This window comes from Alternaria alternata, assembly GCF_001642055.1.
Source record: "Alternaria alternata strain SRC1lrK2f unplaced genomic scaffold CC77scaffold_11, whole genome shotgun sequence".
In the NCBI taxonomy this organism is placed as follows: domain Eukaryota; kingdom Fungi; phylum Ascomycota; class Dothideomycetes; order Pleosporales; family Pleosporaceae; genus Alternaria; species Alternaria alternata.
In genome coordinates, this window is record NW_017306200.1 from 638,653 (window position 1) to 664,251 (window position 25,599).

The 25,599-nt window shown below is 50.6% G+C and overlaps 12 protein-coding genes across 12 annotated transcripts; 7 read left to right on the top strand and 5 right to left on the bottom strand.

Annotated features, from left to right (window-relative positions):
• Positions 1-697: 697 nt before the first annotated feature.
• CC77DRAFT_1031516 (hypothetical protein) lies at positions 698-2,262 on the top strand (the record flags this gene model as incomplete). The annotated part of the gene is made up of 4 exons (XM_018526670.1): positions 698-986; positions 1,038-1,242; positions 1,392-1,616; positions 1,677-2,262. 4 exons carry the CDS (start codon positions 698-700, stop codon positions 2,260-2,262), a joined length of 1,305 nt encoding a protein of 434 aa, XP_018385702.1.
• Positions 2,263-3,312: 1,050 nt separating this feature from the next.
• Positions 3,313-5,465, top strand: CC77DRAFT_963786 (FAD/NAD(P)-binding domain-containing protein). Its single transcript, XM_018535675.1, has 2 exons — positions 3,313-3,693; positions 3,755-5,465. Exons 1-2 carry the CDS (start codon positions 3,432-3,434, stop codon positions 5,386-5,388), a joined length of 1,896 nt encoding a protein of 631 aa, XP_018385703.1. The 5' UTR covers positions 3,313-3,431; the 3' UTR covers positions 5,389-5,465.
• Positions 5,466-5,544: 79 nt separating this feature from the next.
• Positions 5,545-6,598, top strand: CC77DRAFT_118579 (NAD(P)-binding protein). The gene is made up of 2 exons (XM_018530122.1): positions 5,545-5,993; positions 6,085-6,598. The coding sequence occupies exons 1-2, from the start codon at positions 5,622-5,624 to the stop codon at positions 6,535-6,537; spliced, it is 825 nt and encodes a 274-aa protein (XP_018385704.1). The 5' UTR covers positions 5,545-5,621; the 3' UTR covers positions 6,538-6,598.
• CC77DRAFT_1095157 (alcohol oxidase) lies at positions 6,586-8,999 on the bottom strand. Its single transcript, XM_018529777.1, has 6 exons — positions 8,603-8,999; positions 8,515-8,548; positions 8,201-8,462; positions 8,028-8,154; positions 7,512-7,976; positions 6,586-7,459 (listed from the first exon to the last, which is right to left on the bottom strand). Exons 1-6 carry the CDS (start codon positions 8,784-8,786, stop codon positions 6,660-6,662), a joined length of 1,872 nt encoding a protein of 623 aa, XP_018385705.1. The 5' UTR covers positions 8,787-8,999; the 3' UTR covers positions 6,586-6,659.
• A 1,407-nt stretch (positions 9,000-10,406) lies between these two features.
• Positions 10,407-12,601, bottom strand: CC77DRAFT_936281 (P-loop containing nucleoside triphosphate hydrolase protein; the record flags this gene model as incomplete). The annotated part of the gene is made up of 3 exons (XM_018534485.1): positions 10,407-11,133; positions 11,197-11,737; positions 11,803-12,601. The coding sequence occupies 3 exons, from the start codon at positions 12,599-12,601 to the stop codon at positions 10,407-10,409; spliced, it is 2,067 nt and encodes a 688-aa protein (XP_018385706.1).
• Positions 12,602-12,952: 351 nt separating this feature from the next.
• CC77DRAFT_118567 (hypothetical protein) lies at positions 12,953-13,912 on the bottom strand. Its single transcript, XM_018530121.1, has 2 exons — positions 13,772-13,912; positions 12,953-13,723 (listed from the first exon to the last, which is right to left on the bottom strand). The coding sequence occupies exons 1-2, from the start codon at positions 13,781-13,783 to the stop codon at positions 13,151-13,153; spliced, it is 585 nt and encodes a 194-aa protein (XP_018385707.1). The 5' UTR covers positions 13,784-13,912; the 3' UTR covers positions 12,953-13,150.
• A 1,326-nt stretch (positions 13,913-15,238) lies between these two features.
• On the top strand, positions 15,239-16,003 carry CC77DRAFT_900024 (hypothetical protein; the record flags this gene model as incomplete). The annotated part of the gene is made up of 2 exons (XM_018533566.1): positions 15,239-15,270; positions 15,352-16,003. Coding segments are annotated over 2 exons (684 nt in total), but the record flags the coding sequence as incomplete, so codon positions are not given.
• Positions 16,004-18,316: 2,313 nt separating this feature from the next.
• On the top strand, positions 18,317-19,504 carry CC77DRAFT_1020807 (hypothetical protein). The gene has a single exon (XM_018525138.1). It carries the CDS (start codon positions 18,567-18,569, stop codon positions 19,185-19,187), a length of 621 nt encoding a protein of 206 aa, XP_018385709.1. The 5' UTR covers positions 18,317-18,566; the 3' UTR covers positions 19,188-19,504.
• CC77DRAFT_118969 (ribosome biogenesis ATPase RIX7) lies at positions 19,320-22,034 on the bottom strand. Its single transcript, XM_018530123.1, has 2 exons — positions 20,069-22,034; positions 19,320-20,018 (listed from the first exon to the last, which is right to left on the bottom strand). Exons 1-2 carry the CDS (start codon positions 21,731-21,733, stop codon positions 19,452-19,454), a joined length of 2,232 nt encoding a protein of 743 aa, XP_018385710.1. The 5' UTR covers positions 21,734-22,034; the 3' UTR covers positions 19,320-19,451.
• Positions 22,035-22,167: 133 nt separating this feature from the next.
• Positions 22,168-22,906, top strand: CC77DRAFT_936172 (Snf7-domain-containing protein; the record flags this gene model as incomplete). Its single annotated transcript, XM_018534481.1, has 3 exons — positions 22,168-22,211; positions 22,257-22,620; positions 22,673-22,906. 3 exons carry the CDS (start codon positions 22,168-22,170, stop codon positions 22,904-22,906), a joined length of 642 nt encoding a protein of 213 aa, XP_018385711.1.
• Positions 22,907-23,049: 143 nt separating this feature from the next.
• On the top strand, positions 23,050-24,114 carry CC77DRAFT_118977 (DUF1000-domain-containing protein). The gene has a single exon (XM_018530124.1). The coding sequence runs from the start codon at positions 23,352-23,354 to the stop codon at positions 24,006-24,008; it is 657 nt and encodes a 218-aa protein (XP_018385712.1). The 5' UTR covers positions 23,050-23,351; the 3' UTR covers positions 24,009-24,114.
• Positions 24,115-24,475: 361 nt separating this feature from the next.
• CC77DRAFT_935887 (Sm-like ribonucleo protein) lies at positions 24,476-24,820 on the bottom strand (the record flags this gene model as incomplete). Its single annotated transcript, XM_018534466.1, has 2 exons — positions 24,476-24,747; positions 24,796-24,820. 2 exons carry the CDS (start codon positions 24,818-24,820, stop codon positions 24,476-24,478), a joined length of 297 nt encoding a protein of 98 aa, XP_018385713.1.
• Between the last annotated feature and the right edge of the window lie 779 nt (positions 24,821-25,599).

The window sequence follows — 25,599 nt, forward strand, 5'->3', positions numbered from 1 at the left end:
GGAAACAGCACCAGCTGCGCCGCCGCGCGTGTCAGAACAGACCTCTAGTTTCTACTCCGGAGTACATCCCTCACCGCTGCCAGCTGTGAAGGGATCTGCAAACTTAGAATCTGCCAATGCTATGTCGCAACCAAGACATCGCAGCCTGAGCGCTTCCCCGGCTGTCTACATGCTGATATGCATCTACCTGAAGCTTCTGCAGTAAGATTCGAACACCACCCCGCGAAAGGGATGCCCTTCCCTGCCAGGCGAGCATTAGTGTTCCAATAAGATAGATCCCGTCCCGTACGCAGGTCGGACCAGGCACCGCACTATCCCAGGGCAAGCGACAATGCTGTTACAGGCTTAGTAGCGCGATTCACGAAAGGATCGGTCGTTTGGCGTCCCAGATATCCACACAAGCCTGACGCCCAACGAATAGAAATAATCCTTCTCGAACATTGGGCCACTACGCCACTTTCTACTGAACCTTATTCCGACTCGAGAATCTGTCAACTCTTCGCTTCATCTCCTGAAGTCTCCTTAGCTGCCGTTATGGACCACTCAGTCTGGACAAAAGATGGCCAGGGTCTCGCTTGTGTCATTACGATTCATCCTCCACCGAGCCTATATCGCATACAACACCACGTTCGCTGAATTGTGAACGCTCGTTGTAAGGCCTCCCTCACACTGCACCACATTTCTACGCCGACCCAACATGAGCGGCGAATTCAGAGATGTACCATCCTTTCAACCATGGGGCCCTTTCATCTCAGATAGTTACGAGAACGAGCCTATCACCAAATCAGATATCATCATCGCCTCCGTGGTGTGGGCGCTGACACTGATCAATGTCATCGTAGCCCTATGGCTTATACAAAAACAAACACGAGGATCTCGATCACCACTGAGGAGTGTGTACATCTGGATGATATGGCTGGAACTTATCGTTTCGTTCGTGATGGGACTTGAGAGTTTCCTGCACTTGTTGAAGTACATCAGACCAAGTAAGTGGCTCCAACGTACGGTAATTTGTGGTTATACTGATCAAACTACAGGTTTCGCATTTTACTTCACGATCCTCTTCTGGTGGTGTATTCAGGTTCAGCTTCTGTTGCAGATTATCATCAACCGTATTCGTGTCATCGTACCTGACCGAAAGCGGTCGAGGTGGATCATGATCACCACTGCCGTCTTCGTCACCGCCATCAACATCAGCGTGTTCAACATCTGGATTCCAGCACGGTTACAGATTAACTCAACGTAAGTTGCATTTTCGCTAAGCGCGTTGTATGAATGGTTGAGATGAGAAAGATGTTTATCTGAACTCAATCGACATAGCAGTCGTGGCAACGACACTGTTGCAGAGAGCGCACTCAAGTATACCATACAGTGCACTAACAAAGCATCAGGTATCATCTTGTCAATGAGTACTGGGACCGAATCGAGAAAGGTCTTTACCTTCTTGTCGATGCAGCGTTGAACTGGTATTTCTTGAAGACTGTCAAGGAGAATCTCATCAACAACGGCCTCACCAAGTACAACAAGCTTGTTCGCTTCAACCAGCAGATTGTCATGGTATCACTTCTTATGGACGTCATGATCATTGCTGCGATGTCGATACCAAACTCTTTTGTGTACGTATTTATTCCATTGAGCGCCCACCTAGCTCGCTTTCCTAACCCATCGTTTTCTAGATACATTCAATTCCACCCACTTGCCTACCTGGTTAAACTCAACATCGAGATGACAATGGCCAACCTCATCAAGCGCATCGCAATCTCCACATCACGCAAAACCGGCATGGCATCTATTGCGCAAGAGTTCAAATCCTCGTCCAACCAATCCACATCCGGCCAGCGCACTGGCGGCACAGTTCCCCACAAATCGCGCGGCTCAGTCCACGAGCTCGCGAGCTTCGCTTCCTATACTGTCGATACGAAAGCGACAAGCGACCAAGACCAGCATCGTGTCGTCAGCTTTGCCCCCACAGGAAATCAAATCAAAGAGACAAGGGAAGTCATCGTGCATACTGAACCAAATCCACACTACGAGCGCAGAGGCTCTGAAGTGGAGATCTCAGGGGGTCATGGGAGGAGACAATCGCACGGCGTGGTGATTGAAGAAAGAGGACTGCCCAGGCAAAAGAGCCTGGAGAGCATAACCGAAGGCAATGAGAGTATGAGGAGTGGCTTGACGCCGAAGCGGCTAGTGGACGATAGTGATGACGAGGCGGCGCTCGTGCAGCAAAAGAGCTGGGGATGGCCGAGACGACCGAGCTGAACATGAAGGCCATTGATGTATAGAATCTTTGTTTGCTCGTTTAGCACGGCTCGGTTGAAATATATAATACCTATTGATTTCGCGATATAGACATGCGATGAAATGATAATTATAGATCGAATAATTACGATTAGACGGAATGTTTCTTTCCTCATGCTTGTGTCCTGTTAGCCACGCTGCGACCCTCGTAGAGCATAAATGCTTTTCTCGACAACGTTCTCCAGTCGATTAGAGCGCTCTCTTCCCCTCGGCGAATATCAACCACACTCATGTGCGTGGGCGCATGCTGGAACCCGGCTGAATTGGACAGGCATCTGATTCTAAACAGACCAGCACTGGGTATCAGGTGTTGAGTGATCACGCCGAGCAGAGTTTCGGAGACTATACGTCAGATACGCCGAGTTGATGGGCCGAGTGGTTCTGCCGAAAAGTAAGCAGACATGATGCCGTCGGTATTGTGAGATTCGATGTGAGGCCATGCCGATATGCAAGACTTGATACTTCCGGGAAAGCCGCTGCTGCCCTGATCGATAGGATGGCAACGTATGCGACGAAAACTCCATTTGAAAAATGAACTCACAAGACTTTCACTTACCTTATCATTGACATGGCAATGACAAGCCGGTGTAAATCACAGCTTCGCCTAGTCGTCTGTCTGAAACCACAAAGACACGCAGAGAGAGCGGATATTTTATCCATCAGGAAGACAAGAGGTTGTCGCGCTGTGCGCTTGACTATATTAGGTAATCTAAACATACACGTGACATTATTGCATTTTGATTCTCACTCTTCGATGCTCGAGCAGAAATGCATTGCGAGTACGGAGACTGTCCGCACATCGGAGATTGCTGCGAGGATGTTGCGGGTAGAAGGAATGCTCACCTTGCTTCCCCGGAGCAAAGCAACGATTCCCCCGCACTTGCCAACAAGGAAGGTTTGCCGACCATGCACAATAACCGTTCAGGAAAGATTGCTTGGCATGCTACACGCGTACACGGATTGAACAAAGCTGGTAAGCCGTGTACTCAGCTGATGGCACGTCCCGAGTCCTATGACCATGTTTAAAAGATGCTTCTTGTGCTGTAGTCATATAAACGTCTTCAACTTTGCCATCACATAGCCTGTATTCGCTCAGGTTTCGTCCCTACGTCACTACACAAGCCACGAACATGGGGGTAGGCGATATCTCGATCCGCTCCAGCGAGCGTCCTGAGACGGGCAGCGTCAACATACCAGTTGGTGTGTTCCCAGCGTCGTCAAAGAGCGATTCAGTCGATGCACACAGGGTTGCGAACGAGATAGTCACACGGTTCAACGATGCGCTTGCGAAGCGAGATCATGCAGCGATTGCAGACCTTTTCTGCAAAGACAATAGCTACTGGAGAGACCACTTGGCCATGACTTGGGATCTGAGAACTGCGAAGGGCAGCTGTAAGTGTCCCTGCGCGGACTGCATACGAGACATAAACTGACTTCGTACGCCCACATTCAGCCGAAATCAAGAAGTACTTGGACTCTAGCAAGGTCCGGCTGGAAAAAGTCGAAGTGAGCAAGAGCTCGGATTATCGGGCGCCAAAGTTTGGAGCAATCGATGTTTTGGGCGACGTCAACGGCATAAATCTTTTTGTGACCTTCGAAACAAGTGTTGGGCGTGGCGAGGGTGTCATGAATCTCACGGATGACAGCGGGCAATGGAAAGTGTTTACGCTCTACACCTTGCTAAAGGAGCTCAAGGGTCATGAAGAGCCGCTGGGGCACCGACGGACGAAGGGTGTTAAGCATGGCGGGGACCCAGCCAGAAAGACCTGGAAGGAGACCCGGGATGCGGAGAAAGAAGAGATTGACCCGAAGGTGTTGATTCTAGGTGCTGGACAGGGTGGTCTGACAGTTGCTGCACGCCTGAAGATGCTCAACATTCCTGCACTCATGGTGGATCAGAACGAAAGAGTTGGCGATAACTGGCGCAAGCGGTACCGGCAACTCGTACTGCACGACCCAGTGTGGTACGACCATATGCCCTATGTACCTTTCCCAGCACATTGGCCTATCTTTACCCCCAAGGACAAGCTCGCTGAGTTCTTCGAAGCTTACGTGAATCTGCTCGAACTTAACGTATGGACTTCTACGAGCCTCAAATCAACGTCGTGGGATGAGGGCAAGAAGCAGTGGACCATGACTGTCGAGCGTCGGAAAGCAGATGGATCCGTTCAAACGCGGACTTTGCACCCGAAACACATCGTGCAGGCAACTGGTCATTCAGGCGAGAAGAATTTCCCCCAGATCAAAGGCATGGAAAGCTTCAAAGGCGACCGGCTATGCCACAGCTCTGAGCATCCTGGCGCGAATCCAGAATCTAAAGGCAAGAAGGCTATTGTTGTAGGGTGCTGTAATTCCGGGCATGACATCGCGCAAGACTTCTTCGAGAAAGGGTACGACATTACTATTGTGCAGCGCAGTACAACATGCGTTGTCTCCTCCGAAGCCATCACCGACATCGGCAACAAGGGTTTGTACGATCAAGATGCGCCGCCCGTTGACGATGCCGACCTTACTTTCTGGGGCTTGCCAAGCGAGCTTCTGAAGGCACAGCAGATCAAAGTCACTAAGATCCAAGCTGATCATGACAAGAAGATCCACGACGGCCTTCGCGCAGCTGGCTTCGTTGTTGACAGTGGGCCAATGGATTCAGGTCTTCTTATCAAGTATTTCCAGCGCGGTGGCGGCTACTACATCGACGTCGGAGCATCTCAACTCATAATTGATGGGAAGATCAAGGTCAAGCAAGGCCAGGAAATTGCGCAAATTCTACCAGATGGAATCGAATTCGCGGATGGTGATAAGCTGGAGGCCGATGAGATCGTGTTCGCGACTGGGTACCAAAACATGCGCACGCAGGCACGTAAGATCTTTGGCGATGAAGTAGCGGACCGCGTCAGCGACGTGTGGGGATTCAACGACGAAGGTGAGTTCAGAACCATGTGGCAAAAGAGCGGTCATCCTGGGTTGTGGTTTATGGGTGGTAATCTGGCACTCTCAAGGTTCTACAGTCGGATACTAGCGTTGCAGATCAAGGCTGTAGAAGAAGGCATGATAGAAGATGCTGAAGGTGCGAAGGCAAGGCTGTAGTGATATGTGACTACCATAGAACCACAAAAAGGGCCGCGGAGGTTCAACGCACCTGGTTCAATCAGCTATCCGAAGCCTTTCTCTCAAGTTTTGCCATTTTCAGATCTAGCGCGGGGTATGTCCCCACTTCTGGGTGCCATCTTAAACGACACAAGCTCCAAATCTGCATCAACTAATCTGCGTGCATCATCCGTCATACGTGCATACTTACTCAAGTTCTTCCTCCAGACGTCATGGCATCGAAGCCCCAGGTCATCCTCGTCGTTGGCGGAACGTCCGGAATTGGATACGCCATCACGCAATGCATTCTTTCATCGCCTTACCTACCATTGAATGCCAAAGTAATCGCATTTGGGCTTATAGATTCAACCATCAAGCTCGAGTTTACGAAACAACAGAGAGAGCGCCTAAGGATAGTCGAAGGCGATGTCACAGTAGAGGAAGACCGAGAGTTAGCGGTCCAGACATGTTTTAACCATTTTGGAGGACTCGATACATTGGTGTACTGCGCGGGCGTTATCACACCGATACAAAGATTGGAGAAGTTGGACATGGAAGCTGTGAAGAGAAGTTTTGATATCAATGTTTTCGGGGCCATGAGTATGGTAAGTAACAACTTGACATCCTAGCACTCTGAGCACATCTCGTACTGCAAGGTATTGCTCAATTACTGTCCTCATGACTAACGTCTCTTAGGTTCAGCTCACCCTCCCACATCTCCGTGCGTCACGGACATCTCATCCTCTAAATGCTGGTCGTGGCAAAGTTATAATCTTATCTTCAGCATGCGATACTACAATATCCTACCATGGTTGGACCCCTTACAGCACCACCAAAGCCGCACTAACCCGGTTCATTTCCTGTCTCGCACATGAAGAGCCTCTACTAAGCGTGCAGGGCGTATACCCGAAGTTGACGCGGACGAAAATGATCGATGGATTAGTTGAAGGGAGGTATCAGGGGGTTATGGCGGACCATGAGATTGAGCGGTTCAGGATTTGGGACGAGATGGGCGACGAGATGGTGGAGCCACCTGAGCTCTGCGGAGACGCTATTGCGAAGTTGGCGCTTGGACTTTTCGAGGGTGGAAAGAGTGGAGAGACTCTATATTATTACGAGCACATTCCACGGAAGATCGCGGGGACATGATGCATATGCTGACCGCGATCTGTCTGATTGGTAAAGCACAATATTCATGCGTATGAAAACAGTAGTTTCGTATTGAATCTCTGCTCAAGATCTCAAGCTATCTTTTTTCCAACGAAGGCTTTTCATACCTTACGCTTCTCCTTCGCAGCCTCCTTAATGATATCCGCTGCCTTTTCCGCAGTTGCATAAACAGTGGTCATGATATGGGAAGCTGGCAAGATGGGCATTACACTCGCGTCCACAATCCTCAAGCCCTCCACGCCGTAAACCTTCAGGTTCTGGTCCACGACACCACCATCTTCTCTGGAACCCATCTTGCAGCTACCTGCGGGGTGGTAGAGTGTCGACGCAGTACTGCGGATAAAAGCGTCGATATCCGCGTCGGCGGTGACATTGCCTCCGGGCGAGACTTCGAAGGGGTTGAGCGAGAGAATGGACGGCGCAGCAGCGAGTCTTCGAGCAAAGTGTACACCTTCGCGCAACAGTGCAGTATCGACTTCGTTGCGTAGAAATCCCACATCGGCGACCGGAGCATCGAACATGCTGGGCGAACTTGCCTTTACACTTCCACGCGAGTATGGATGCTGGAGTCCGAGAACCATGACGCCGTCAGCCCAGATGACCTCCATCATTGCGGAGTCATTAGCCTGAAGCTTCTTGTTAAGAGAATCAAATTGCGCTCCATAGCCTCGTGCGACTTCAGCGGGCGTGTTGGGTGGGAGGGAGGCGGATGATCCACCAGCGACAGCCTGAGACAAAATGGATTGCGTGGCGTTAGAGTAGGTTTGCACTGGCAAGAAAAGAAGGAAATCGCCGGTCGGGGAGGTCAGTGGGCCGGATCTGTCATTGTCGTACTGCTCGCGAGCTTGCGCGGCGAAGGTAGTGTTCGTTGTCAGGGTGTTGGTCAGGATAGTGGTGTTTACTGTGCCGCTGTCAGTGGTTTCTCCAGCTGGAACATATAACATTATACTCACGTATGTTCACTACAGCAATAGAAAGATGGTCGTGCAGATTGTATCCAACGGCAGGAAGATCAACAACTGTCTCAACATTGATTGACTCGAGCAGAGAAGCTTCACCAATACCAGACACTTGCAGCAGTTGAGGCGTATGCAGCGTTCCAGCAGCAAGAATGACTTCCCGCTTGGCTTTGGTCTGTTGGCGGGTCGCATTTGCAGAGGCCGAGAACTCAACACCAGTTACCTTGACCGCTTCCGTATCGTTGCATTTTTCTGTGAGAATACGCGATACAAGGTTGCCGGTAAGAATGTGAAAGTTTGCGCGCGCTTCAGCGGATGCATAATAGGCTTCCTCCGCGGAGGATCGTGTTGCAGTCTTTGGGTCCAGGTTGTGTGGGCAAAAGTAACCACCGAATGCGTTTCCAGTTGCTTGGTCGTTGATAGAGATACCGAGTTCCTCGGTAGCTTGCACTATGTTCTCTAAACAAAGCGTCAGTATCTCATGTATGGCAAAATTTGTGTTGGACTCACTCGTCGTAGGCCAAAAGAAGGGAGAGTAAGTTGTTTGCATATATCCTTTGTCTCCGTGGTATTCGGGATTGACTTCGATGTTATATTCTGCCTCAATCTCTGGTGTCGGTGGCGTAAAGTTCTCGTTCTATAACCTGGTTAGATGCTTTGACGCTGTTGCTGAGCAAACGTACCTTTTTGAAATATGGCAGGAATGTTTCAAAGTTCCAACCCTCGTTTCCTAACGTCTCCCATCCGTCGTAATCAGATCGCGCTCCACGATCAAAGACCATGCGATTGAGTTTCGTCGATCCGCCCACAATTTTGCCTTGCGGGATGGAAACAACGCGACCGTCCAACCCTTCATCCGCGGCGTAGGAGATATTCCAGTCGTACTTTGTTCCAACAGCACCGCCTGCTAGGCCTGGAATGGTGACATAATCCTCATTTTGGTCGCTGACACACAGGTTAGTATCTTAGCGATGCATGTAGATCTCATATAACTCACAAATCGCCAGCCTCGATGACCAATACGCTTACATCTATTCAGGGTCATGTTAGCCGCCTGCATGCCACGCGACATGTGTAAAGCCTACCCTGATCCTCGGATAGTCGATTGGCAACCGTGAGACCCGACGCGCCGGCGCCTACAATCACATAATCGTATTCTGGGAGCACATCTTCTGCTCTTGAAACCAGTTGCGCATTGGAAAGTGGGTGTGCGAGAAGACTAGTCGCAGAAAGGGCGACAGTCACTCCGAGACTCAATAGTGAAGGCATGATCGCAGCGTACAACAACAATCGTTTGTGTCGTCCTGCCAAAAGTACTTAGGTATATGTACATGTACATGTCGAGCAACCGTAATGACACCGCCAGTCGGGCCGCCCGCATCTGCCGATGTTGAGCACCAAGAGCGGCCCAGCCGAGGCGGGTTCATCAGGCTCGTCGTCATATCGCCGCATGGCGCGTTGGCGAGTTTCCGATTTATAATAGTTCAGCGGCTTTTGTACTACGTATGCAATAGCTTTTGAGCACAAACAGATTAGCGGAGGCGGAGTTGGACCCCACCCGATCCTCCGACCTTATCCGGGGAGTGTGCCGTGGTGGCTTCATGCGCCGTTATTGTGGCTTAAAGGATCGGCTTAATGGACCCGTAATTGGTTTCCAGCATCAGTTCGGTTCCTTGACGGAAGCAGGCTGTGCTAAGTAGCCTAAAACAAATATGTGGTCCCTTGTACATCTGAGCCAGTCTATCGGTCCTGTTCCTTCCAGTCGCAATTGTTAGTGTTGCAGCACAGTCGAGTACACATCACGTGCCATCTGTGAGTCCTGTACCTCGGGTCGGGCGAGTTTCGCTGGCTGTCGTTGGCAAGCACGTAAGCTGGCAAGCAACCACCCATCAATCTCGAGCAGTGTAATCGACGGAAAGAGTTGAACAGCCGACGCGATCTAGAAGCTCGAGCGACGTAATAATTGTTCCGCGTTAAGATTTAGAGATGAAAGTCGGGTTGCAGAGACACCTTTTGGGTGTAGCGCTCCCAGAGATGCGGTGGATTACTTGCAGATGAACATGTCATCGTTGCTGATCGTCGCCCAAGAAGTACACCAGTGTTTGATGCGATCCATGTCCACCCAACCATTTGTCACATCCGGGCTGCGAGCATTGAAGCACATTGTGAATCCAGTAGATCGATTGAGATACACTGCAAGATCTGTCTACAGGGTCGAGAAGCACCGCTGAACGCTAAGAGCAGTAAACAACAAATGTGCATAAGGAATCCATCAACGGGCAAATCTTCCCACCTAGAGAGATCAATGCGACTACTCACGAAACCGCCCAGATACTACTTCCTTGCAATCTGCTACGCCTCCTCTCCTTCTCCGATCGCAACTCTTTCTCCCTACTATGTTGGTAGTTCTCAATTATGAGGCTATCACTGGTAGGTTCCGATATTGGTCATTCAGCAGCCTTCCTCGCTATTCCATCAACAGTGAAGATGACAAAGGTATCCTGTCTCTTCGGCGCCGACATTGCGGCCTCGACGGACGAGTGATTCTTTCTCTCACTGACCGTACGCTTCTCACAAACCGACTGATGCTCGCACCCCTAGTGTTTGCAGGCGATCTCCTCGTACATGCTGACGTGTGAATGGAATGTTTCCTTGGCGAACTTGGTGTCCCAATCAAGCCAAGAACCACAATCGTTACACTGTTTGAACCCCTGGACTGACTGCGGTGTTAGTTCTGATGCATAAGTAGGTGAGCGCAGCCAGACATGCTATCAAAGGAGGCATGATGCTGGTAAAATGAATTGCCAGCTGACGCAGTTTCATGTCATCCTTTGTTGTACGATAGCTAAGCTTAGCCGTTAACATCGGCGCAGAATCCCAAAATCGACGTCACTCAATAGTATGTCCAACTTCGCCTACGAACACCAGCTCATCCGCTTCGGGCGCCTGGTCTACAGGTTCCTGCACATCCGCCCCACCATCCATCATACCCAAGGCCTTTTTCCTCAGGTTCAGTACAGCCATCAGGTGGTTCGCATTTAGGGGTTCCTCTTTCTTCGCTGCGAGAATCTTTGCGGTTTTGATCGCGCTCTTTATTTGACGGCCATTGAATTCCAACTTTGCCAAGTTGATCAAATCTGGTTCCTCAATGTCGATCTTCTCGTTTTCCATGGTAGCCAGGAAGTTACGCCAGACCTGCTGGCGGTCAGCTTCTGTAAGTGAGCTGTAGCTCAGCGTGATATCGATTCGAGATTCGAAAGCCGTGTCGATGCTGCGCATCCGATTCGTGGTCAGAATCATGATGCCTTTGTAGTATTCGAGTAGGCGAAGGAAAACCGAAACAAGTTCGTTGCGTTGAAGGTTGTTTGATGTGCGCGCCTCCATGAATACGTCCGCCTCGTCGAGGAGGAGAACAGCACCGAAGTGGCCGCACAGCTTTAGTGCCTTCTCAAGGTTGTCCTCGACAATACGCGCTGTCGTTCCTAGGTCACCAGCACCAAGCTTATACAGGGGTCGACGCAGGTGTTCCGAGACAGCCTCCGCGGTAAGTGTTTTACCAACACCTGGGGGACCACAAAGAAGCATAATCATGCCCTGACCTTTGCCGCCGATGAAGCTAAACGTGGATGGATAAAGTCAGTATCTTCTCAAGGGCAGTTCATACGGGGACATTACTGACTCGTCGAATGGCTTCCCTTGCTTGAACTGATCACGGTCTACCAGAGCCAGTACCAAGTCCTTTTCATTCTGATCCAGTACTAGACTGTCGAAAGCACGCTTAGCCCATGGTATCTCATGGATCTTTGTGACATCCAACTTCAACCACTTCTTCTTTTCAATATCGAAACCTCTGACATAGTGAACAGCCAAAAGGCATTCTTTGTCGGTCATTGGCGAAAGGTCCACTTGGATTGGCGATCCCGCAGTGTTGGGTATGCTGGAAGAGTACCGATTCATCGATTGGGCCCAAGTAAGTTGTCCAATCTCGGATAGTTGAGCATAGTCCGGAAATGATGGAGCCTCGAATTTGTGGTATGCTCGCGCATCAATGACCATTCGTTCGTTTACGCGCTCTTCATACTCGTCGGTGAAGGCCTTGAAGAAATGGCCGCGAAGCTGTTCGAATCTCCGACCGCGAGTGATAAGTCGCTCACGAACCTTTTCTTCGTTTGGAAGTCCGTCGAGGGGCGAAACCTCCAGTGTAGTCAAAGCTCGCAGACCTAAAATTTGCGTGTATGAAGTCAGTGTATGGCTCACATGCATTTCATAAGGGGTCATCTCTCACCATAGTATTGGGGTACACGCTTTGCTTGAGCAAGAAGACCACATCGTCTTCCATCCCAGTCAACCACATCAACGCCGATCGACCAGCATACCGGGATGGGCGGAGGAGGATACATCAGTTGGCAACTACGTACCATGCCAGCCGAGTCGGTCTCATGTTCCAGAACTATCATTGCGGGTATATACACTAGATTCAGGTCTTCGAACGCCACATGGCCCGTCTTTTTCACATCTTCGATCTTTTCGAACGATTCCTTCAGCAGAGGCTCAAGAACTTCCTGGAGCAACTGCAGGTGGCGTTTGGTTTCAGAGTCCGGGTCCAGATGGTCTTTGTAGCTAAGCATCGCTTGCCATCGATGAATGAACGGGAGAAATGGTGGTGAGAACGACTTCATCTCATGTTGTGTCAGACCCGGGTAGCCTTCCAATATCTTCTCCAGGGCCGTATGGAGAAGCTCACTGTTTATGCGTAATTCGTGGATAATCCATTCGTCTGTTTTCTCATTGAAACGATGGTAAACATTCACTGCAAAGGCTTCTCGAGTTTTCTTCGTTCGTAGCTTATCGCCAGTAGCACCGTAATGAAGCGGTTTCTCATCCACCCAGTGAAACCTGTCTGGATCTTGATCTGTCGGGACATAGTATATGTCTCGGTGACTGCAGCGCTTGCCCTTCTCTACAGCCTCGGCTAGGTCATCTTCGGGAGGGAGCTGATTGCCGGGAGGTAATCCAGGTCCTGGAGGAGGAACAAACCCAGGCTGTGGACCCAGACTAGGGTCCCAGAACCCGGCGTAGTTCATCTGAATCCAGTTAGTAGCTTGCTGAGAGTCTAAGCTGTAGCGCTGGTGTCTGACCATCTCTTGATCTGAATTTGGCCTTACCCGGCGTCGTCGGGGCCGCGACCGTGGGCTACTGACCTCATATTGCAGCGGCATACCAGGCTGACTGCACATGTTTCTTTTTAGACGAGGTTGTACAGTAGTAAACGTGTGAGTTGTGCGTGATTCTGATAAGGTCAAGATACTGGCAGCACGATAATTCGAAAATAATAATAAGAGAAAGCGAAGACGCGGTGCACGATGATTCAACAAGACGAAGGAATACTTGAGAGACCATGGACACCTTTTTGAGTGTGTAGCAGACGTCTTAGATCGAGGTTCACCGGAAAGACACTCGTGCGTCAATGGATGCCTGATAAGACCGGTCAAAGCCTTGCTACACGAAAGCCTCACGAACCATTGGCTAGGGGCTTAAAATAAGACCCCCGCACCTCAACAACACCCGGAAGAGTAAGTCGGCGTGAAGAACATGCGTGACACCACACCCGTGAGCGAAAAGGAACAGAGCATCTAATCGCATCCTCCACCTCCATCACCTCCTCCATCTCCACCGGCTATGTCAAGACCATGTCCACCGCCGAAGCCAATAGTATCCATGCCCGCATGCCCAAAGGCTTCATGACCTCCGTGCGATGAGATATCGTGCTCACCACTCCCAAAATCATCCTTTGTGGAGCATGTAGAGCTTGGATGTACGCTATTCGTCGAATCATCGTTTCCACCACGCGTGCAGCCACGATCTCCAGCGCAGCCAGGGTCGTGGTGTATAACGTTCGGTCTTGCACCAAACCCAGAGCCATAATGTTGGTGATGATCGATCTGAGCGAAAGGACCAAAGAGCAAAGACCGGATCGCAGGGTCAGTCACATCCTGCACCCTGGGTATATCTGAGGCACGCGATCGGTATCTCGGCGGTAGAGGTATAGCTGCGTCTCTTGTCTGCACAGGCTTGGTGCTGGCGATCGGATTGAGTTTTATGAGACGTGCGGGCTGTCGCTTCGGAGTCGACGAAGCTGCGGTGGCTTGTCTGAGATCGCTATTTACTACTTGGTGTTCGGAAGGCTTATGACGACGTGTAGGAAACTAGTGATAGTCAGTAGAAGTCTACAATCTTTAGTGCTAATACCATACTATGCAACACATCGTGGCGGGTTCTCGTGACGCGTGAGGATAAGCTGGAAAGACCCTGGTGGTCAACGCAAGTTATGGACACGAAAAGACACAGGCTCAAAGCATGGAGCAGGACCGCAGTGGGAAAGGGTTGGCTGTTACGTTACGCACATATCGCCGTCCTTCGCAGCAACACCATAGCCCGGGTCCTGCCTTGTGGTACCCGAGGAGCCGTGGTGCAGCCTTCAAAAGTACCACGATTTGTACTGTCCAGGATAGAAGCGTAAAAGACTACACCTTTGATGAATCGCATACCTTGTCCTGACTAAGATAGCCCTGAACGGCTCGTTTCGCTGCATCGCGCAACGCGACTCTACTAATTAGCTGCAACAGCTCCTTGCTTGCATTGTCTCGCGGGAAGTTCATGAAGACCAGAAGTGGTTCGCAGATTACAGCGTATGGATTTCCGGGTATACTGACCAAGTGCATCGCGACAAACCTTGGGAATGCAGTCCCTCTCCCACGACGCGACAACAGTGCGTGTAAGGATGGACTTTTTGGACATGGCTCCCCACACATTTACGCGTTAGTGGTGACTGCAATGTCAAACAATGCTAACAATGAGACGACATGATAACGTTGACCGAGTTAGTTGATGGCAAAGTGAGGTGGCAGACACGATGAGCCAGAGTGATTGTGGCCAGCGCTCGCGCTAGGGCCGGCGCGACATTGATTCTGCTAAATCGCTGCCACAACACGGCCATAACATCTTCTGCTGTTGTTCATTATAGGGCCGAATCCTGCGATAACGATTCAGGATTTCCAATGAATTTACCACCCAGCCATGCCACCCATGAGCAGATCCTCGAGTTTATGACATCATCGCAGCCTGGCTGTCCACATCCGATACGAAACGCAAGGGCTATCGGAGGGCCAACCCAGAATGATTGTGGTGTGAACCCCTATACCAAACAGTATATCGCGCACACGCAAAAGTGCGTCAAACTTCACTGCTACGGTCGATTATCCGACACGTTGTAGATGAAGAACCGCTTACAATAGCTCAATGGGTCCCTAGATTGAACCGTCTTCCGGGCGCACGTAGCAACAGTCAGAGCTGACAATCTGAGACCCGAATCATCACGTTTTTCCATGGACTGCCACGTCGACGAAAACACGTGAGATCCTTGTGTAAATCACTTCACCGCTCCACCCAGGAATCAAGGCACCATGGCAGGATACGAGAGTTGATTGTTGACATATGACAAGTCATGGCTGATATGTCAATTCACTCATAGTATAGATGTCATGTGCAAGTTGATTCACTCAACACAACTTTCGTGTTCTTCAACTCAAGCCCCAGAACTTTTGCGCTGAACGACCCCACAAACCCTTGCGCACTTCATTCCACCGCACCACTTAAACTCAAGACCCCTACTACGTCATATTTGTGCGCCATAGTCAATCTCGGTCAACCAAGGAGTCGCAATGTGCTACCACAACTACTCACAGCACAATGGGTAAGTCGTTTCGTACCGCAGCGGGATCGCTGGATAGCGGTTCTTCTTGAAAACTACCTCTCTGACTGCTTTGATTTACAGGTGCGGTCATATTGGGGAGTCGCATACGCACCCATGGACGCTGTGCGACACAGCGATAGAGACGCTTAACCGAATTCGCGGGCCAAACTCCCCACCAGTCTCTCCGCCTGCAGTAAACTTCGCATCACCACCCAAGCGCAGCTCGTCTACACGACGTTTTTTCTCGCTGAGTGGCCAGCTTTCCCGATCATCTACAAATGCATCAATAAATTCGCGACGCGCTGTTTCTGGCCCTTCAGGCGCAACCACGCCCAGAACCTCAGACTCAAGCGCAGGGTCCTACAACTGTACCACGACTCTGGACTACAGCACCCTACCAGATCACCAGCTCGCGGCCGTGAGATGTGAAGTCCCAGTCAAGCGCACCCATGTCAGTAGGGAAATGGTCGTCTGCAAAGATTGCGCACGCGAGATCGGCCATATGCGCAACATGATCCGGACTTATGATAAAACCGGTAGCATACGTGGCACCATCGCGTTTGAAAAGTTCCTTAAGTGGGAAGGAGAGGGCGGAGGTGAAAGAGAGGGCGATCTGACGGTACCGTTGAATGATGGTGATGATGGAGGGGTGTTTGGGGCGAGGCAGGCCATCATTCTGGGTCATCCAGAAAGCTCGTTGAATGCCGAGGGGCCGCGTGGCCTGGGAACTTTGGAACGCGAAGGCGGTACTGGGTATTACTATTAAACAAGGGGATATGCCTCGAGGGATTCAGAAAGAAGGGTGAAGACGTCTTGAGTCTTGGTGGTGACTGCGGCTGCGCAACCCCCTACCATTCGTGTGGTCCGGCCCCTCCCTTAACTTACCAATAGTGTGTCATAGGTATGCAAGTATGAAATAATGTTCGAGATCCTTCTTCATCATGTGACAAGACGATCGCGATGCACGACCCGGAAGGCCCGCCCCGCAGAGTTGTCAAAGGTCGTATGAGAATTCGCATCATGGTATGGTCTCGCCACGGTCTTGGTATGCCGCGGAGCTTGTACCTGGATATGCACACACGACCCACACAAATCACTATTCCCGTCACCAGTCCACATGAGTCAGAATTCAAAATCATGCAAGGGAAGTGATCCTCAAGTCAGGATTGCCGCGGGGCACTGCTATTTGAATGTTCTGATCAGCTCAGTGGCAAACTCCTGTCGTCCACGTTTGGTGCATGTTCAAGAAGGCTACATTGTCATATCCCGTGGAATGTACGTTTCCATCTACTTCCCTGAATTGGAGTTTTGCGCATTTTCTGTATCCACGGCCACTTCTTTGACACTGTTCCCTGTTCGCACCACTCGTCCCTAACACCATGCATCAAAAGTCCCATATCCGGAAGCTGCTTTAGGCTGCGGGGCGGCAATCACGGTTGACGTGTAACCTTGAAGTGAATCCTACATCCCGGACATGCAGGATTGCAAGCTTATTAGCTGATTCATATGTCACCTCACGGCTTCCTGCAACCTTGCCATTCAAGGTCGCAAACAGAGAAATCTGTCTCTAGGATGCTTACAATCCTACTGTTCACCAAAGTAGGACTAATGACCATTGCCCTACAGATTTCAGGCCTCCAACATACCCAAAGGCACATCTCTATCATCCTGTCTCCCACATGCATTGTCTAGGTAGAAAGTGGACTCAATTTTCTGTTATACATCACGGTGCCAAAAACTGATTGCTGAAAATAATTTGCCTTTTCCGCCCACAATGTGTCCATCACCCATAGCGATTATATGCACGCCTCATGGCAAAGCAGTGATAATTACAAAGGCACCGAGTTTCATCGGTAAGTTCCGTTACTCGCATGGGTATCGGAGAAAGTCACCGGCGGCGAATAGACTGGCAGAAGTGACTGACGCTCCGCGGCGTCTGGTGAGCACTACACTAGGTGGGGAACAGCTTCCGTGCAGCTCCACATTTTATTTATAGTCCCAGTGGCCAGTGACCTCGATTAGAATTTCCAAGTCTGGAGATGATCGTGAACGCTGCCTTTCGTTCGTCGGTTTTGCTCTCCGCTGCAAACAACACTCATTCCTTCCTGCCTAAAACTTTCCACACTGAGTAGTTTGCTTTCGGCAACATCCACCGTAATCTCCTCTTGCCACTGACCTAATATCTCTACAAGGAAACTATCTGCCCGCGGTAATTGCTTCCGCGGTGCGTAGTCGCGAGCTTGAGATGAGACCAAGCTATTGGTTCGGCGTCAATTCTGCAGTCTTCAACAGACTTGTTGTCTACCTACCCAATGTAGATATATGGTCAAGTTTTTGGGTATGCCAAGCCATCTCATCTCCTGCTACGAGAGTGTATTGGTTCGGCGCAACGTCCGCAGCGTTCAACAGGCGTATTACCTATTTACTCGAAGAAGCTGCCATGTGGAGTTCTCTTCCTCCGCGGAAAGTCAACATATCATACGAACTGATATTGGATTAGTCGTATGTCGCCATCAATCAATAGAAAGATCTCCGAATTATCCAACAGAATTGTGTCACGGAACCATCGCATTGCATGGAGACTCAACTCAAGATGTGAAATAACATTGGCTTGGTGGTATATCCGCAGTTTTCAACATCCCCAAGATTTCCCAGAATAAGCAGGTAGTGGATCTTTTCACATTCGCGGTTAATGAGTCGGATATATCAAAACTATCAGTGACGTTTGGGTGTAGTCAAGATCAGGCTAGTGACGGCTATACAGGTTCTGAAGGCTGACCTGGACTTTCACTAAGACAAACAGAACAAGAAGAGGTGAGGAAGTACGAGCGAACTACTTCTAGCATGATCACGGTACCGCTGTACCCGGAAAAGAGAAGTTTACGAAGATACAGACACGCCACTGACTTGGTGTACAAACGAGACCATCGTAAAGCCAGCTTATGAGAGAAGTGAATGACATTAACTGTCATCAAAAAGTAGAGTCAGTATTGACGCGCTTTCCACAATGACCACTATGTACCATGTTCCTTTTCAAGGTTTCGTCCTGCAATCTTATCCATGCGGAGAAAACACTACTAGACTCCGTCACACGGGACGTACTCACTAGGTTGTAGGATGTCTAAGAGCACTAGTCCCTTTGCATTGATGACTTCTTTTCCTACCTAGGTAATCTCCATCGCACTACCTGTTCCCACCACCAATCACGCAGCCAACCGTCCTGCCACCGACATCATATCTGCGCAGTCGATCTTCGAGTAGCATCGCATCAACGCGTCTCCAAAGAATTTGCCATCATGTGCATTGAACTCCACACCCGTCACCGCCGCTGCACACACACGCGCCTCCTTCATTGGACTTACTGCCCCATCCTTACCCCTTCCCAACGCCAACCCAGCACTGGCCGCGCCTGCAGAAGATACAAAGTGCGCTACAAGGAGAGTAATGACAACGTCGGCTGTTTCGAATGCAAACTGTCGGAGATTGCTGGCTGGGGCGCAATGTCAAGATCCCCAACTTCCTCGAATCTTCCAGAGAGGTCGCCTACCATGGCTAGTTTCTTAGACTATGGGACTAGGTCACCTACTTTCCCGGGGTTTGTGGGGAGATCGCCAAAATTTCCGATACTAGAGAAGTCCCCGACGGTCTCTACCTTCGCCACTTCGGTTGGGTTGCTAAGTATTGGCACCAGAGACAGGGAAAGCAAAGATAGCGAGGCCAGTGTTGCTGCGAGCGATAAGCAGCTAAGTCCAGAACTAGGAGATTGGCGGACGAGTGGTGACAGTAAGGAGATTTCGGGAAAAGAGCTGGTGGAAGGGGCTAGAGGAGGTGGCGTGAAAGGATGGTTTAAGAAGAGATTTAAGGCTAGGGAAGGGTACGATGGTGCAGTTTTGGGATTTCAGACGATGGATGCGTAGGCTGCAAAAGTGGCCAGAATACAGTATGCTTTAAGACTACATGGGTAGGACCTGGTTACAATGTTGACAGGTAAAACATCGACTACCTTCGCGCTGTATTCAGGATATTCGCATGCCAATCGAACGCGCTCCATACGTACCAAAAATGCTACATGACAACGATGATTGTGTGCTCTCCGCTATTTGCACAAGCAAAAGCCTGTATACCCCCAGATATCTATACGCTCGCCTTTTCTTTGCAAAGATCATTAATGCTTTCGTCTTTTACCAAAGCTTTGTCTCAAACCTCTCCCTCAGCTTCTCATATTTCTTCACATCGCCCACACTAGGTCTAACAGTCTTGGCTGCCTCAACAAAGTCCAACTCCTCCACAATGTCACTGCGCCGTCTTAAGGCATGCTGTCCGGCTTTTCGTAGCATACTCTCAAGATCGGCGCCCGAGAAGTTATTGCAAACATCTTGGCGGCCTATCTCAGCAAGTTCGGGAGCAATGACGCCACGCTTGCGAATGTGCGCTCTCAGGATATCGACACGCTCTTCTGGCTTGGGAAGTTCGACGTAAAGTAGGGTCTCCAAGCGTCCAGGTCGGAGCATCGCTTCGTCGATCATCTCGGGCCGGTTGGTGGCTGCGATAAGGTAGATGCCTTCACGCATGGATAGGCCGTCGAGTTCGGTAAGTAGTGTGTTGACAACGCGTGCGGAGGCTTCGTGAAGCTCGGTAGAGCGTTTAGGAACGAGAGCATCGAGCTCATCGAAGAAGATAACGCATGGAACAGAGGATCGAGCGCGCATGAAAACCTGGCGTAGAGCTCTTTCAGACTCTCCTACGTACTGCAACCTGTTAGTATCGAACAAAGGTCATATCAGAATATGTAGCGTACCTTGTTCAGCAGTTCCGGCCCCTTGACACTGATAAAGTTCGCCTTGGACTCTGCCGCCACCGCCTTGGCCAGAAGCGTCTTACCGCAACCAGGTGGTCCCCATAAGAGTACACCGGTGGGTGCAGAGATACCAAATTTCGCAAACTTTGCAGGATCTTTGATAGGCTCGCAGATAGCCATCTCGAGCTCTTCGCGGACGCCTGCCAACGCGCCAACGTCTCGCCATGTAGTGTCTGGTACAGTGGCAAAGCCCTCTCGTTTCGACGATGGGGTGATAGTAGGCAGAACGGCTTCAAAGGCTTCCATTGTGATGACAGTATCTTCGAAACCTTCTGGTCGGGGAGCTTCCGTGTCTCTTACACGGGTGATTAGTCGCCTAATCGATTGATTCATGAGGCTATCGGCATTGAGAGAAATGCCACCGTCGATCTCCATCGTAGTCTCCGCGTTGGCTGCCTGCTTTTCGAGTGCTCTTCGAAACTGGTCCATGGACCATGTGCCCGCTTTGCTCACAAGATCTTTCAAATCAGCGCCAACAAATCCTGCTGTTCTCTTCGCTAGTACACTGAAATCGACATCATGGGATAGCTTTGGTTCGCGCGTAAGAGCCTGGAGTATAGACCGTCGCATAAGCTCATTCGGTACACCCATGTTAATCTCGGTATCGAATCGGCCTCCTCGACGCAGAGCTGGATCCAGACTGTCGGGACGGTTTGTGGCGGCCAGTACGATCACGGGCTTGCCATTATTACCCTCCATAGCAAGACTATCCATCGATATCAGAAGCTGGGCAACTATCCTCTTCTCCATCTGACTTTGTGCACTATCGCGCTTGGGCGCAATAACGTCGATTTCGTCGATGAAGATCAAGCATGGGGCAACCTCCTTGGCCTTCTCAAAATGTTCCCTTACTTGCTTCTCAGACTCTCCAGACATACCCGACACAACGGATGGACCCAAAATCTCAATAAACGGCACACCGAGCTCGGCAGCGAAGGCTCGACTTATGACAGTCTTACCACATCCTGGTGGACCATGGAGTAATATACCGCGTGGTATTGGGATTTTGCGGTTGGCGTATTCCTGAGGGCAGAGAAGAGGCAACACGAGATGCTCCTTGAGCTGTTCTTTGACTTTTTCCACGCCACCGAGATCTTCTAATGTAACACCTGTAGGAGCTGCTGTGTCGATCTTGCTCTCCTTCTCCTGTGCCCCTGCCTTCTTCTGTCTCTTAGCTTCCCTCTCCTCTTTTGTCTTCCCACTGTCTCGCTTTTTGCTCTTCTCGCTCTTCTCACTCTTCTCCCCGTTTGCAGCTGGCGGGATTGCCCATTGACTGACAATTTGCTTATTCATCCAATCGCTCGATCGGTCCTTTTTGTCTTTCGGTTCGTCCATGGTAAAGTCTCCTTCGAGTTCTGCCATTTCGTCTTCGGAATCGGGTTCTTCGTCTTCGCGGATAACGTCAATTACGCGGTCGATTGAATCTTCGATTTGCTTCTTCGGCCGTCTCTTCAGGCTCGAGTTGGAGCGTTGAATATAGTCGTAGACGGTCGACGGGCGCAGTTTCAGCGCCGACTCATTCTTCTCGTCGAGATATTTGCGCACCACCTGGTACACTTCCTTGTCCAGGCCTGCCTGGAGGGAGGGTCGGCCTTTTGATACCATGACAACTAGCGTGGTATCGCAGAAGTGTCAAACGTAGAGCGAGGACGGTATTTATGCGCCAGGAAGAGTGTAACGTAGAATAAGAAAGCCGGTTTGGTATGGCCAGTGTACCTTGGGCCAGAGGAGTCTATGATGGCTGCGTTGAGTGTCAGTTCCCGTGATCTGGAACTGCTAGCGCTAGTGAGCCTTAGCGCCTATTATCAGGAAACAGGTACGAATGCGGCACGAAATGGTCACGTCGGGCTTTGACTTGAGAACAATGCGACGGTGCTATTTCACTTTTGATGCGCATGCTCGCGTCTCCAAAAAAGTTCGCGACGACTTATCGATAAGACTAGCGTGGAGCTAGCCTCGGCCCTAGCTCGCATACGTCAATCAAGGCACAGGGACATGTCGCATGCGCAACCCTCATCACTCATGGAGATCGCAGCAATATGGGTAACTCGAGCAGCGCAAACAAGATCTCTGCCCAGGATAAGTGAGTCAAGCCCAGCAACGTGTTAACATGTCGCTGACATGCCAGGGCGATCCTGGATATGAAGAACCAGCGCGATAAGCTGCGACAGTACCAGAAGCGAATCACCGTCCTCACCGACCGCGAGAAGGAGATTGCGAAGGAATGTTTAGCCAAGGGCGATACAGGCAAGGCAAAGCTAGCGCTGAGGAGGAAGAAGTACCAGGAGGGTCTCTTATCCAAGACCGATGCCCAACTAGCGCAGCTAGAGATCCTCACCAGCGACGTCGAGTTCGCCCTGGTGCAGAAGGATGTCTTGTTTGGTCTGCAGCAGGGAACTGCAGTTCTCAAAGAGATTCACAAGGAAATGGGCGGCATCGAGAATGTAGAGAAGCTGCTGGGTGAGAACGAGGAGGCTCGTGCTTATCAGGAGGTGCGCCGCATAGCCAAGCCTTTGGTAGTATGTGTACTGATAGACATTCCAGGAAATCAGCGAGCTCCTTGCGAACAAGATGTCCAACCAAGACGAAGACGAAGTCGAAGACGAGCTCGATGCTCTCGAAGCAGAAGTCAACGGCACCGTTCCTGCGTTACCCGACGCGCCTGTCGCACAGCCACAATTCACACCCGAAGAGAAGGCGCAAATGGCCAAGGACAGAGCGGCGAGACGGGCGAGGGAAAGGGCTGCCGAGCAGGCATCGCAGCCCATGTTGGCGTGATGAGACATGGCACTGGCGTATAGATTGCATTAGAGCGTGGCGTTGGGGTGTTTTGCTGGCATGGCGTGGACGACGTGACACTTTGGGCATACTGCATGTTTGCTACATGTGCGCATATATACAAGAGTCTATATGGAGTTTATTCTACGGCTTGGTGCATGTGGTGATCACGTGTGCGAAACGTGGGCAATGATGCATCGTCCTAGATGTCTGCCCATTATGTCAGTCTCGCCTTCTCTTCACCCACCGAGCACGTCATACCGTAGCTCCTGTCCTACATCTACACCATCTTTCTTCCCATCCATCTACGACGCCAGGATCTGCCGACCCTGCATCAACAACCCTGACCCCGACTGCCATCCGCATCGAAGCTCGAAGCTACCCCGCCATCCACCCCACCACTTCCAGCCCTACCGCGCAAACACACCCAACATTGCCCACAAACATGTCGCACTCACACTGCCACGACGAGCATCACGACCACTCCCACGCTGACGGCCACGACCACAGCGACGACATCACCCCAGCCCTCCAGAACATCCTCTACGAACAACTCGACTTCCCCAAGCTCGTCACGCTCAACGAAGATGAATCCAACAGCGGTCGCGCAATCTGCCAGAAGACATGGGCCCAGCGCCTCGAACCCGAGCCCGAGCTGAAGAGCAGCGCCGATGAACAAATCCTTATGACGGTGCCTTTTACAGGCCAAGTCCGACTACATTCCATCATCCTACGAACGAGCCCTGGCCCCGACTGTCCCAAGACCCTCAAAGTCTTCGTCAACGAAGATTCGCTCGATTTTGAAACCGCGGCCGAAAAGGAACCCACACAGATACTGGAAATCAGTCAGACGAGCGAGGTGCAAGAGATACCCGTCAAGAGGGCCAAGTTCGGCACAACACGCAGTCTGAGCTTATTTTTCGAGGACAACTGGAGTAATGGCGAAGAGGACGAGACGAGAATAAGCTATCTGGCGTTCAAGGGCGACTTTATGAAGCTCAACAAGGAGGCTGTGTCTGTCATGTACGAGGCCGCTGCGAATCCCAATGATCATAAGAATATTGTAGGAATTGGACAGGGTGTAGGACGGAGTATACAGTAAGAAGACGAGCGCCTGGCTAAGGCGACATGGCCATGTTGAGGGAGCTTCACATTGGGAATGGCGCACGGTATGGTGTCAAATCAGGTTCATCAGGGTCATTATCAGTTAGCATGGATATGCTACAGTCTGTCGCTTCTTGAACGCCAATATATGTATATTAAAAGCATTTCAGTCTGAAGGGTCAGCAAAGGCGCATGGAACATTTATTAGAGATGACATACTCAGCGTATCATTGCGCTTTCGTGGGTATCGTGTCGTCCATGTATGCATGTATATCCTTTTCCCGTTCCGTGTCGCCTGTCGACTTGCGCTCTGAATGCATCCACTCTCAACGTCGCTTGTTTTGTGGTGTTGCTCCAATGCAGTATGCTGGGCACATAGTCCATCTCTCTGTGAGGCCGCGTAAAACCCTCTTCGCCAGCTTCCGAGTCCAACTCCTGGTATCCGTTCGTGGTTTCTTTCCTTGCTCAAGTATGTTTCGTTCCTCCCAGCACCTCTCCGTGAACCTTCCCCCAGTCGATCTTTCCGTCAATCTCTTCATCCACCCTACCCACCACCGCCACACTGTCACCCCGTATAATGTACAGTCCGAGTGGTACCTCTTCACTAGGCTCTTCGTCTTCTATCGGTCGGATGATGCGCTCGACGGCTTCTTGGAGGACGAGGTTCATACTACCGTCGCATGAGTGGAGAAGGCCGACCATCGTGCGGCCATCGAGGGTAAGAACTGATACACGCTCTAAGAAAAGTCAGCAGGGAAGATGATACCACAGCAGACGGGACTTACTGTTTAGGTAGGCGTTTAGTGCCATTGTGAGGGTTTGGTTGGGGTATGCGTTGGTTTGGGAACTCGGATATTATCTAAGGGCGGCTTCGTGAGACCAGCAGATATAAGATATGCAAGAGGTGTCCTTGAAGCGCTATTTGCACGCGCTCGAAGGATGCTCGCGCAAAATTCCGTGGTATAGTATCGCGTTGTGGAAAGGTTGCGACTTGCTCAAAACTTGGTTCGTCTAAGTTCTGAGGTTCGGATGGATATTCTCGGCGACAGAAGGTTTGCTAGAAGATGTCTCGGACGAGTGGACGAGGAACACGGCGAGTTGCTTGCGCTTGTCACGATTTGGTTGAAGCTGCACATGAAGCTCGCGATGCTTTGCCGGTGGAGCTTCAGATGGCACGTGCATTCGGCCAATCAGAGTCGCAGGGACATGTCTGCCTAGGTACCTAGGTAATGACTTCGTTCTGAATGTCACAATTATCTCATTCTCACAGCTCAGTGCGACACCTAGGAATATGTGTTCTACAAGAAAATCCATATCCAAGACATCGATAACGTCCTACCTAGGTATCATGTACTTGCGTGCTACCTAGACACGCCGAAAAGTCGGGAGCCAGCACTTCCTCTAGCTCTTATTCGCGATGACCACCTCCGGATGACTTACAAGGAATGGAAACTCTGTCTTGTAATAGAGTCTCCGGAAGGCTGTATGGTCAAGGTTTTGTATTCGTTCAAGTTTGGTTTGCACGGAGGTGGTATTGTCCCATGGATGGGTATAGTGGTACCACACCGCGATATTTCCAATTATTCTTA